The 13,633-nt window shown below is 36.4% G+C and overlaps 1 protein-coding gene across 1 annotated transcript; it reads right to left on the bottom strand.

The window, feature by feature from the left end:
* Positions 1–2,187: 2,187 nt before the first annotated feature.
* LOC134793401 (uncharacterized) lies at positions 2,188–12,379 on the bottom strand. The gene is made up of 3 exons (XM_063764975.1): positions 12,356–12,379; positions 3,298–3,394; positions 2,188–2,659 (listed from the first exon to the last, which is right to left on the bottom strand). Exons 1-3 carry the CDS (start codon positions 12,368–12,370, stop codon positions 2,514–2,516), a joined length of 258 nt encoding a protein of 85 aa, XP_063621045.1. The 5' UTR covers positions 12,371–12,379; the 3' UTR covers positions 2,188–2,513.
* Between the last annotated feature and the right edge of the window lie 1,254 nt (positions 12,380–13,633).

Below are 13,633 nucleotides of genomic sequence, written 5' to 3'. Positions count from 1 at the left end.
TGTAAATTGTCGCGATAAATCTACAATTACGCGTATCACAAAATATTACAATTTTCAAGCAGTTTTACGGAAAATTTGTCAATTTTGTAATTGACAATTGTACGTAAAAGATTTGTGTTACAACCAATTGTAGAAGAAGGTATAGATATTTGTGGAAATGTAAATACAAGTTGACAATTCTCTCGGCGTGTGTCAACTGTCAACAGCATAATACCTACAATGATTGTAGATCCATTCTACCGCAGCACTTTTAGTTTCGTTAAAATGTTCAGTACCAGTGATAGTAGTAGTCTTAAATACTTCCAATCCTTATCCAATATATCTAAACTTTTCAATTGACTTGCTATTTCTTTCCATTTCTCACTTTTATCATCGTGAGTCAATTTACTACTAAACTTCCCGAATAATATCGCCTTGTGTTTCAAAATTAAATTTAAAACTGTAATTTTTTCTTGCATAAACATTTTCATGCTATTTATGCTCGTAGAGTTTGTTCGGAAAGAGAAGAGTCGTGGAATGTATGGGGCCCAATACATCCCACGACTCTTCTCTTTCCGCACAGACTCTAAGGTATTTTTAACGATATAAATGAAATACCCTCAACATAAACTAAGTGAGGAATATTAATACACATTTGTCAAATTTTAATAAATACAATTCTACGTATGTCACTATTATTCCATATTTGTCAAAAAACTAAATTGTAATAAATACAATTTTACATTTGGCACTATTATGTATGTTATCTTGACGTACCCTCTATGTTTTGTGTTACGGGTCCTCAAATGCAAAATATTTGTAAATTGTAGAATTGTACATGTGACATATGTAAAATTATTGTGTACGTATTTTTGTTTACAAATTAACAACATTGTCGAATTGTACACTTGTAAAGTTTCGTGGTATAGGCCCGGTCTTCAGAAGGAAAATAGGAAAGGAAGAATATAATGAAAACGAGACCAAAGTGTAAATATATTTTTACTCTTATCTCTAAATCATGGCTCATAAATGTTTTATTAATATGGCAAAGTAAAATATTTTTTACAAATACACTAGTTTAAGACATTAATTGGATCTCAGAATTAGCTGACGTGGACTGAAAACAGTTGGAAGAAATCGTTATGATTGGCATTTTTCAATTTAGGTAGGTACACCGTCAAACGTCACCCTATTATATTCTGGATATAACTCTAGCAGGTACAGTCAACTGTAAAAATATGGGTGTACAAATCATCTCAAAAATACGTCCCATAACTCTTATGTCAGTGAATTCATCAGTGAAAATCCTGTATAAAAAGATGCACGGTTATTACCCATACTTCCCCTCAAAGCCCCTTCAAAGTTACTGCTAGGCATTTTAAGGTTTAATTCCTTAGAGGTAAGGCGTAACTACGGGCTCTTGACAGTCTTGACTACTGTACCTATGTAATGTCTTACGGGGGAACTCGGACTGCCCTGAACTGGTTGCACAGCTCGTACGCCTGTTCGTTCCATCTATGGCTAAGAAGGCCCAATTTAATTTTCGACCACGAAGTCATCACCTATTAGATGTGCCTAAAACACGCACTATGTCCCATGGCAAATCACCACTTGTCCGCGCCCTACAATATATTAATGCGCTCCTCGCATCAGCACCGGAATGTGATGTATTTGCAAGTACATAGTTGGATGGATCTGTGTAAAGAATGTATGAGGTTCTGTGAGGCGTTGGATAAGCGTGAATCATCTGTCTTGTATTAGTTTTTCTTTCTGACATTTTGTTCTGTTTGTCCTTTCTAGACTGTATCATGTACCTTGTTTGTATAAATACTGTCTATTATAAATTTCACAGTGTATTAGTACGCTGTAATGCTGTGTAAATTTTTATGGATCAATAAAAATAAAAACATAATTATGGGACATTTTTTTGAGTAAGTTGTCTACACCCATATTTTTACAGTTGACTGTACCCTACGTTCTATGGTACTAATACTTTATTTTAATATTTTTGAGTTTGTTTCTTTATTAAATAAATAAGTATTTAAGTTTATTTATTAGCGTAATAGCTTATGAGCTGTATTTAATTAGAACGTAAAACTCAATTCTTCTTATTCTGTTTTTTTTTAATGTAGTTATAGGTTATATAAACCTATACATGATTGAGATTTTTACTGGAATGAAGTCAAACAACAAAGAATTATAAAATACTTTAAAAAGGAAAGCTCGTCGGAATATTATTTTATTTTTATAAATATGCACTATAAATTTATTATCACAGTGTCTGATTATTCTTTATTTTAGAAAATTGAGGAACCCTGACTACCCTGAGTCATAGCTTAGGGTGGTATTCCATCTGTCCAATATCTTGGTCCAATGTCTGTGCATCTCACTATCTCACTAAGCAAAATATGAGACGCAAGACACCGAACAAACAAATTGACAAAACAAAGAATTTAGACAGGTGGCACCACCCTTAACCACTACAGCTGTCACTTTGGTTCCCGAACATAAAATCTATAAACCACTAGCGCTACCTATCGTAGCCACTGTTCAATCGGGGCGAAGTCGACACCAGGCGTATTGGTAAACTGCTGGCGGTACGCGCTTCTGCCACTAGGTGCCGCCTGTTGTCGGAAGAATTCGGCGACGTTGCCGCTCATGCTGCCGTACGGGATTCCTCCTGAAATTTGTGAAAAATGTTAGTTACCAATAAACAAACAAAAAAATCCTACAAAAGTTTTCAGAGTTTTTGTGGATGTTATACCTATAGGTCTGTATGTCGTGGCCAGATCAAATAGAATTGATCATTTCATGACCAGGCAATCATTTCATGAAATGATCGGTAGGTCATACTTATCATGAAAAAGTCAAACATACTTACCTACTTACCTAAACATATTATGAAGTGTTCTAATTAAAACGGAATTTCATGAAATTATCCTATTTTAATAAAATCTGGCTATGCTTAGGTACTTAATTGGTCATCTAAACACGTGAGTAATGAGAGTGTTGGTTAATTTCATTTAGAATCAGGCCGGAGCTTTATTCACAACGAAATAACAGTGGAAACTAAAATGTCTTGTTGACTTCCAAAAAAGGATGCTAAGGGCTCTGCCCCGTTTTGCTCGACTTGGCGGGGGCACTATCGTTCAGCGATAGAACGATAACTAGGCTATCTGTTCATGTACCAGCTGTAAATTTACATTTACCATTTGAAAGACCAGGACCTGGCATCTTTCCAGACTTATTAACTAGGTTAAAGCGTCCACTAAAATCATTGAATAAAATAAAGCATATATAAAATAAAGTTATATTTACCATATGAAAGACCAGGGCCAGGCACAGGCGGGCTATCGCCACCGTCAGGCCGCGCGAGCGCAGCCATCATACAGCACAGAAAAACTAACAACGTTACCTGGAAATTAAAGAAAAAACGTTAATATAGACACTTAAATTACTTAAAGAAACAGTTAATTAGCAGCTAAATTTTGAAAATAACATTTTCATAGAAAAAAATATATATTGAAAAAGTGAATGTTCTATAAATATCCCATTATGTTCAGAATGTTCTGCAGCGTGCTGAAGCTAGTCGAAATGGCTGGAGACCAAGGAGGCAAAAAAAAATTATATGCACACGACTCTAATATAATAAATGTGGTCAATCAAGCTAGTATTGTACAGACGAGGTTTGTAATGCTGACTGATGACTTGATGAGCTCATGGTTTTTTAAGCTCTTCTTTTTGACGTATGTGGTATTTCAGCCAAATATTTCTAGAATGTTCACCATTAAGCTTGTGTTTTGGTATCGGACGAAGATAACGAATAAATAAAATAAAAACTTGTTGTGTCCGCGACTTCTTCCTCATAAAAATCGTAGAAAACGATCAGCCCAATATCTACCCATGGGCTTGAATTGAAAAAGAAAACGTCGTGGATTTCTAAATCATTTGAAAAAAATCATATTTCAAGGTCAGCTCGGAATCTGAAGAGCGCTGTTTGTAGACTCAAATTGAGTGACCGAAAGAATCCTAGCCACTGTTCCCGACTCGACCTTACGCATATTATTGACTTTATAATTACGTATTTTAATTTGATAAGATATCGAGGAAATAGCAAACCAGTTTGAATTTTTACGATTTCCGTGTTTTCGTGATTATTACTATTTTGCTGCAATGCTGCAATAATAGTTTCAAATCAGAGCAGTATCGGTATAATCGTAATATAAAAAAAATCGTCATGTCGAGTTCATATGGTATGGTACAAATCAAATGAGGATTTTGTAAGTTTGATAAAGTTATTCATAAACGCGCTACACACAAGCCACAATTACCTAATAATCGTTTGTCTTTATCTGTCATTTTGACTTATGCATTTGTAAGAAAGGGATATAACATAATTTAACTAAATCAGGCCCGTAAAGTTTTATGTTATAAATAAGGGGGTAAGTATTTTAAGCTTCGTATCTTAGAGTTATCAAAGTACAAACTACTACTATCTCCATTCTTTAAGGCGCCTTCAGAACTTTCTTCCACTTGATACCAAAGCCATGCTAGCTCGGTCTCTGTTACTGCCTTTACTCGACTACGGCGACGCTGTGAATCTTGACATAACAGAAGAACTCCTGGACAAGCTAGAGCGCTTACAGAATGTCTGTATAAGATTCATTTTCGGCCTACGGAAGTACAATCATGTGTTTTACTACCGTCAAAAACTCCAACTTGGCTTCCAATCCGCCGCCGTAGAGATCTTCACACTCTTTCTCTTCTCTTTAATGTTCTTTTTACACCTTCTTCTCCTTTATACCTGTCTCAAAAATTTCAATTTCTGGCTGAAGGCAGTGGCCACCGTCTGCGTTCGAGCGCGAATTTATCACTTGCCATCTCCCCACAAATCTCGAGGATACAACAAGTCCTTCGCAGTGCATCCAGTGAAGCTGTGGAATGAGGTGCCTGTTTCGCTCAGGCAGGCACAATCGGTTGCGTCGTTCAAGGAGAGGTTAAAGAAGCTATGGTTATCTGATCTGACTGATTAATTCGTCTATATTTCTATTGTATAGTTGCTTTATATCGTTCTAATTCTTTCCAATTTTTAGTGTATTTTCCCCATTCCTTTTTGTGTAATATATGTTTATCGTATAAATTTTGTATGTAAGTATTTATATCCTTTATCTTTCTGGTACCTTGTTGTACATTTTGCTGCATTTGTCACCCTCTTTTCACTTTCTCCTCTCATCTACTCAAAGGTTAACTGGAAGAGATCCCTCAAAGGGATAAGTTCGCCTTTGTACCTCTTACTAATTGTATGTTATTTTTAATATGTATTTTTGTACAATAAAGAGTTTACTACTACTAAAAAAAAGGTGGTAATTTTAGAATATTCGGCGTTATGATTGCTTTTTACGAACATAACGAAATTGTAGGACGGAGTACTTAAATCTACGTAAATTTCCAACAGAAAGTAAAAACGCCAATTATTTTCTTTAAGCTATATCTTTTAGTGTGCCAATAAAGAGTATTCTATCTATCTGTCTATATGTTATGACTCATATAAAAAGGCCAAGGTGGCATCCATTAAGGTAAACTAGAGCGAGAGTGCAAGCGCAGGTGGTCTAATGATAATGTTGTGGGCATTGTAGTTTCAATAGTAACCTTTACCTAGTGGAGGTCCTTGCGGTACGCCCTATTCTTACAATAGGCGATCTTATTTCAAGTACTTGCAATGTTTGAACTGATATATCACGAAAAGCAACGTACCTAATGTACCTATGTTGTTAAGAGTGCAATCGGTAGGTACCTATTTATGTCTTTTGTGACTTTTAAAACCTACATATGTAGGTTATTTGACTATTTTTGAGTCATCTTTAATGTCTGTCGTAGGCTTTTTGTTCTGGATCATTTTCAAAAACATAACTGATTCCAATAACGGCAACATTGAAGCGTCCATTAAAACATTGTGAAAAGGTTAGGCCTATTGTTTTTTTCCCAAAGAGTTCTTCTGGCCCTAAAATTAATAATAAAAGTTCTTACTTATGTGTAAATTTCATGAGCAGATAACACACTATGTACAAGAACTGTAAAAATTTAACCTTGTATACCGGGTGTGGCCTGTAACGCGAGCAAATAATTAAAACATAGATTGTACTCCTCAATCGGTGACACTTTTGTTCATCGACTTTTAAAAATTATAAAGAATTTAGAGTCCCTATTTTTCATACAAAATAAATATGTATTATCTTCAATGGACGTCATCGCCCCGCCATATCATTGTGATTTGATTGACGTTGCTTGTCACGCCTTAAACATAACAAAATTCGCAATACATTGCGTCTTAGAATAAACTTTAAAGTGTATTAAAAATCAAACCACAAGTTATTTTTAAAAGTTGCTGAACAAATGTTGGTCAGTATGAGGAGTACAGCCTACAGTTAAATTTTTTGTTCGTATTACAGGCCACAGGCTGTATATTACATTAGACAAAAGTGTACTGTTTACTAACTACCGACTTTACCCTTCAAGCAAACCAGTTACATGTAGGTAGGTGATGTAGGTATGTACATATGTTAAAAAGATTGATGTGTTATGTAATTTTGGCGCGAGCTTTAGCACCGCGTGACCTTGATCGTGACTGAGGTATCCAACCCGCACGCGATTAGCCTTGATGAGTTTTAGTTCCTGATGTATGAATTTAATTCAAGGGTAATGAAGTTTACACCATTAATGATCTTATTCATGGTATGGCGTGGGTTGCAAACATCATTTAAATTTTTTCTAGTGAAGTAGCTTTTAGGTCAAGTAACTTTAAAGACCTGTGTAATTCCAATAAGTTCTAGTTTCTCAACCGGCTTGGAAGGTCCATGTCAATTACTTATAAAGTAAAAATAAGTAATCCTTACGTCAACTATTGGGATTTGTTCGCCAAGCGGACTTTGAGACCTCCCGCTTAGTTTTGTTACCGTAAAATGGGGTGAGTGGGGTCAAAACTGAAATTCAAACCTCGATAACATTTTATTTTTACATATGAAAACTGAATGGTGTATATAATAAGTGTTCCGGACGTTTGTATTTTAGTTTTTATTTTATTTTGGGTAGTTCCATTTCATAACTTTGACGATAAAGAGGAAAACCCACCTCACCCCGTAGTGCCTCGTATTTGGGGTGAGAGGGGTTTTCATACAAAGGTGATTTTTGAAGATTGTTGGATCCTTTTTTTTTTATTATGCGTATTACTGTAGCAACATTTTGAATTGGAATACATTATTTTTGTAGCAGTAGCCTTAAAATCCCTTCTCACCCCCCTCTCAAACCTTCTCTCCCCATTCATCACCTACCTCTCCCCGCGAAACCTACTCACCCCGTTTTACGGTACCGCCATTTAACATCTAAAAATGTGGTGCACATGCTAATGGTAAAAGCAAAAAATGTTAAGTTTACAGGAAAGCATGAGGGTTTCTTTGAGAAGTGTTCTTAGCAGTGCTGAAGCAGAAATGGATCCTATAAATTATAAATAACTAGCGACCCCGCTCCGGCTTCGGACGGGTTAACAAATTATAACCTAAACCTTCCTCAAGAATCACTCTATTGATAGGTGAGAAACGCATGAAAATCTGTTCAGTACTTTTTGAGTTTATCGCGAACATACAAACAAACACACAAACAGACAGACGCGGCGGGGGACTTGGTTTTATAAGGTGTAGTGATAATGTATCTGGCGTTCAGATAAATAAATTTAATTGCATTGACTTTAGACGGTTCATAACATTGTTTGACATTTGACTTATACATACAAATAGCATTTCAATCTTAGAGGATATTACCAAACGGAGACGCCTTGTCTGTAATTTTCGGTACAAAACAGTCTGCCGATTTTTGCGGGGGACCCCTCCGCCTACGTCACATGTATACGTACCGTAAAAATAGCCATGTCAGATAAACGTCAGTCCCTACAATGTGTATGACCATTGGCCGCATATTTTCGACAGAGGGGAACGCCTGTTAATGACTACTCCGTTTGGTTATATCCTCTAAGATTTCAATAGTGCACATAGTTATGCAACTTTATTACGCAGATAGTTTACTAAAGTGACAGGTGGCATTCTAGTGGAATATAGGGAGGTCAGTGCACTCAAGTATAAACTAACTAGGTAACCGCAAAGACATATGTAACTTCGTATAAGACGAATAAAGTCTAAGGAAAAAACGTGCCTCGGAATTCAAGTAAAAGTCATTCTCGAATAGATGCCGCACACACCTTTAGCCTATCCTCGGCTAGATGGCGTGACGACACCGTTTCATATTTAACAATTTTAACACATAGATATCAGTGAATGAACATGGATCAAAATGATATAAAAATAATAAAATCATTTATCCATATATATACATTTTTTGATAACTTTATACGTTTTCATTTTGAGTTTTAGTCGTGTGTCGATAGATGGCAGTAAATTTACAGTGACTACAAAATTTACAATGACAGGACCCCTCTATACTATCTATTCTTTTTGGTAACCGTTAAGAGCCCATCAACGTGCACAGTAGCGCCACTGCTAAATAATCGTGATTATTTAAATTTAACGACAGGTATTTAAAAAAGGGGGCCGCTACGTACTGTATTGTGTATTTATGTACCTTTTGAATACATCAAACTAGTTTTTATGTTGCTAGGAGCTCAAAACAAAAACGGCCACTTTAACTTTGGACGCATAGATTGACGAATCCAGCAACATAAAAACTAGTTTGATGTAAGTATTCAAAAGGTACTGAAATATACAATACAGTACGTAGCGGCCCCCTTTTTAGAGCACCGTACAAAACTTTGTTCACGGTGCTCTTATGGGATCACTTCGGTCTTGCAAATCGGTTAAATCCGTTTTTCTCAAAGACCGTTTGATGTAGGTACCTAAAATTTGGAATAGTTATGGCAAGTACCATCACTAACACTGTGAATAAGTCAAAACTGCTTATTTCTGATTTTAGGGGGAAATTTAGGGGGTTGAGAGGGGTAGCATGATTTTTTTTTATTTGTAAGAATCGTGTGGTGTACCATTAGAAAGCTTGCAAAAAATTGAGTCGATGGACTGATTTTGACTTCATTTTAGAGTGAAATAGTTTCGTTAAAAAATGCATTTAAAGTTGCAAGTTTTCATACAAAAATTTTCACCTCTGTCCTGGCGATTTTCGCGAAAACTATAGCTAACAGGCAGCTGACTAGTCAATACCCAACTTAAAGAAGCATGGAGACGGCGGGAAAATTATCAGCTTAACTTTATCTTTACTAGTTTTTCAACTGCAGCCTGATCTTTGGTTGCTTAGGGCTAGCTAACTGATGCTTACACTGGTCATTTCATATTAGGAAGTAGTTTTAGCGAGAAAGATCCTTAGTTAAAACTTTGGCATTGAAATTTATGACTTATGTCTTTGATACAAAGTTTAATTCTGCTTGGTTATTTTTGTGGGATATTTTTTTTTTCTGAATAGCCTACTATAAGTATGAGAGAGATCTACAAAATACAACCTTATTATATTGCGAATAAGTTTAAATTTCGAACAGGCTTTCCAACCAATTGACTATCTCAATGTGCCCAGTAAGAATCATATTTATTATTGCAGTTTATCTGAAAAAATTCAAATTAAGAATTCCGTTCTTCACTGTCGTTGTGTTTTTTTTTTCATAATAGAGCACATAGAGTTAGTAAGGCGTATAGAGAAAGGGAACGGTGCTCTGAACACCGTAGTCTTGACTTCGTGCTTGGCCAATTATTAAATACCTGTCGTTAAATTTAAATAATCACGATTAATTAGCTGTGGCGCTAGAGTGCGCGTTGATGGGCTCTTTTAACACAGTGTCATAATTGTACTGGTAACTATGGTAACTCCAGGTTTAACCGGTTAGTGGGATGGTGCAAGTGGTCCTAACTGTCAAAAGTGCTCTGAAATTGTATCTTGTGCGGCATTTAAACTATTGAAATCAGAGGGCCTACCGCGAACACCGAAGTTTGCAATGCGGGCATCTTTCTCTTTTACTCCAATTAAGGCGAAAGATGATAGAGAAAGATGCCCGCAATTAGCGAAATTCGGTGTACGCGGTAGGCCCTCAGATTTTGATTTTAAATTGATTTGGATTATCTCGGAGATGGAAATGTATCTCGAGTTCAAATGTGTTCAGATTAGCTATGACGTTATTAGTAAATGGTGTTTAATCATCGTATTATTTTGTTATTTCCAAATGACCTATTAGTTTTTCACTCGTAAAAATAATAAGCATTTAGTATCACAGCCGGTAATTTTTTTTATAGTTTATGTAACTATGTATGATATGCTCATGATGTTTTGAAATGTTTGCCTTTGGCTAAAAACCATATTATTAATTATAGGCACGTCCCACTTAATAGCATAGGTACCGTAAAATGGGGTGAGTAGGGATTACGAGGGCAGTTGGGTTATGAATGGGGTGAGGAGGGATGACAGGGGTAAGCTGGTTTTTACAGGCTACTGCTAAGTAAATTATATATTCTAATAACAAATCAAGCTATAATAATGTTCACAATCCCAAAGTGTCGATCCAACAATTTTCAAAACTCACCTTAGCAGGAAATCCCTCGTCACCCCAACTACGGGGTGAGCTGGGATTTCCTACTAAATATTTCGTGTTTATCTCTAAAGTTATGAAATCAAACAACAAATTTATCATTGGCAAACTAAAATTCATACATCCTGAACACTTTTTTTGTATATAAATCAATGTGCCATATATAAAAATAAACTTTTATCCAGGTTTGAACTTCGATTTCGTCCCTACTCACCCCATTTTACGGTACATCTTTATATGGTTCAAACCCCAGCCCCGGTTCGTACCAATGAGTTTTTCAAAACTTATGTCCGAAATATCATTTGATATTTACCAGTCGCTTTTCGGTGAAGAAAAACATCATGATGAAACCGGATTAATCCCAAAAGGCCTAGTTTAGCCAGATGGCAGTCGCTTTGGCAGTCAAAACTAGTACACACGCCATTCCCTGGGATTAGTTGCCGAGTGGACCCCAGGCTCCCATGACCCATGGCAAAATGCCGGGACAATGCGAGGAAGATGATGACCTCTTTATTCAGGATGGCCAAAAAATTTATGCATTCCCGTTGCCAGGGAGGTTTTGGGATTACGAGCAACTTTTACTATGGGACCAACCCCGATATCACGAAAAAAAATTTGACTGTTTCATACATCTTGGCTGGTCCATTTTCTATGAGAGGGTACATTTTGTTTCGCGATTTCGGGGTTGGTCCCATAGTAAAAGTTGCTCAGTATAATCCCAAAACCTTCCTGGCAACAGGAATGCACTTATTTTTTGGCCATCCTGTATATGGATCGTAATCTTGAGAGAATAGTTGATACATGTATTGACTAAAAGTCCCTTGATTATGTAAAAATACAGAATACGAAGGTTGTCTTGCGTAACATGCATAAGATTATACAATATGGCACAAACAGCGACTTCGAGGTTGGGCACATATAAGGCAATAACTACGTGACTCTATGATCTCGTTATGTTCTTATACCACAACTAGGGCCTGCATTTGACAAAGGTCAAAGTCATATAACCCTTAACTCTTTGAACGCGTAACGTGTGCGGTGTGTCATCGTGAATCGTCGGAATGCGCAAAGGGCTAAAGGAGGAATATTGGGCTGTAGACGTGTGTGTCAGTTGACGTCGTTGGCGTTCAAAAGGTTAAAGTAATTAAATAGTTTGTTATTTTTTTTTGCGCAATTGAATTGCTAATAGGAGTGAAAAATAATAAGGTTTAAGGTTGACTCACGCTAGACCGGGCCGGGGCCGGCCGGAGCTTCCGGTTCTTCGTTTTCTATGGAAAGCACCACGTGAAAATGAAATGTCGGACGCCATAAAATATGTATTGATAAAGCTTTTAAAAATTAAGGAAACTCTAAAAATTATACGAAATATTTTGAAAGTATACGTATAGGTACTTAGAAACGAAGAATTAAAGTACATACAGCGAAATGCAGATATAAACCTTTAAAAGTTGTTCTAAACCCGATAACTTTCCTTGTAAATGTTTCACAACTTAACCAGACATACTCGTATAATTGAATATCAACGTGAACGTTCCTACTTTTTTTAGCTCAAAATTCAAGTTATATTACATTTATCCCTACATACGAATACATATTTAGATATGTCAATGCGACCGCGATTGTAAAACCGAATGTAAAACCAAACACAACAATCCGAACGAGCCAGAGTTTCGCAAAATTAAAAAACAAATATTAATTTCCACAATCACAATTATGTAAACATATGATAAAATTGTTACTGTTATTTTATTGTCATTGTAATTAAAATTATGTAAGATGAACACTAACCTGTCGAACGTACATGTCGTTGGCGAATCGGGCAACAGTGAGGCGCTTGGCCTTGGTGCGCTATTTATAAGGCTACATCTGCTATCGACCGTATGCATGCTAGTCACGATTTAGGTGATAGATGGCGTTGTACGTCATCATCATGTCCAGTATAACCTCATCCAGAAAGCTCATAATGTCAGACTGAAATTTCGGTTTCGGCAGGTTTCGACATAAAAATCATGTTTCGGCTGAGGGTTCGGTTTCGGCCGAAAAGCTACCGAACTTTGCGGCCGCGCCAAAATTTACAACATTGTATTTTCGGATCGCGTTCGGCTAATTTTCTATATGAAAAGTGAATTTTAATTAGTCTAATTTTAATTTTAATAGGCGTAGTACGACACGCACTCGACCGTTTTTAACCGACTTCATCTGTGTTTCATTGTTCAATGCTCATATCTCATATGTCTAAAAAGAAAGAAAACCGGACTCAGCATGCTTCGACTTCAATATGGAGCCCCGTGGTAACTTCCAATGACTACTATTATTAAATTAAAACTATAAAAATCTAAATGTTACAATGCACGCACCTGCCAGCATTCTCCAAATGCTCGTACTCGTAACTCGTAACATAATCACGTGAGAACGGTCACTCGGCAAATTTCTCAACAAGCGCTCTATGGCATTTGCGACCTATACTTCCGCCGTTTAACGATTGTGCGCATAACGCTAGAATATCCAAAATCCCAAGCGGTCGGCCGAATGGTTTTTGACTCGCAATCTTTCTTGAAACAGTGCCGTAAAAACCCCTAACTTCGCCTGGGATTTGGCACTTTTTTGAAAATTTGTCACAGTATATCTGTGACAAATTTTAGCGTTATTTAGCGTATTTTGGGTAGGTAAAGATCAAAAATCTAATTAATCTATAAAGGCCTAATATCGTCTAAGGTAATTTAAGGTCTAAATTTCGCTGTAGAATGGCGACAATTGAACTCCAAAGGTAGTAGGCGAAGTATAGGCAAAATGCCCTGTCTTCGCCTACATACTGCCGGAGCGTCAATTATACACTAAATGTAAAGTTTCCTATAGATAACTAAGTAAATTTAACGTATTTTTCGATTATGAACCTTAACTATTCCACAATAGACATATTTTCAATAAAAGAAAACATGGTAGGCGAAGACCGGTAACGATCTAATGCTAGTTTCATAGATTTACTGTATTTTCTATAGGTTTTTAATAACAAAACTTCCGTGAGACACAGACATTAACTATATATTCAAAACGGGTCACTCACGT

Source organism: Cydia splendana, chromosome 9 (assembly GCF_910591565.1).
Source record: "Cydia splendana chromosome 9, ilCydSple1.2, whole genome shotgun sequence".
Taxonomy (NCBI): Eukaryota; Metazoa; Arthropoda; class Insecta; order Lepidoptera; family Tortricidae; genus Cydia; species Cydia splendana.
This window is presented reverse-complemented; position numbering and strand designations above follow the sequence as displayed.

Bases quoted from the DNA above. Each gene is read 5' to 3' on its own strand.
- LOC134793401 (XM_063764975.1), bottom strand. The intron at 2,660-3,297 runs GTAAATATAACT...CACAAATTTCAG, and splicing joins TGGCCCTGGTCTTTCATATG to GAGGAATCCCGTACGGCAGC.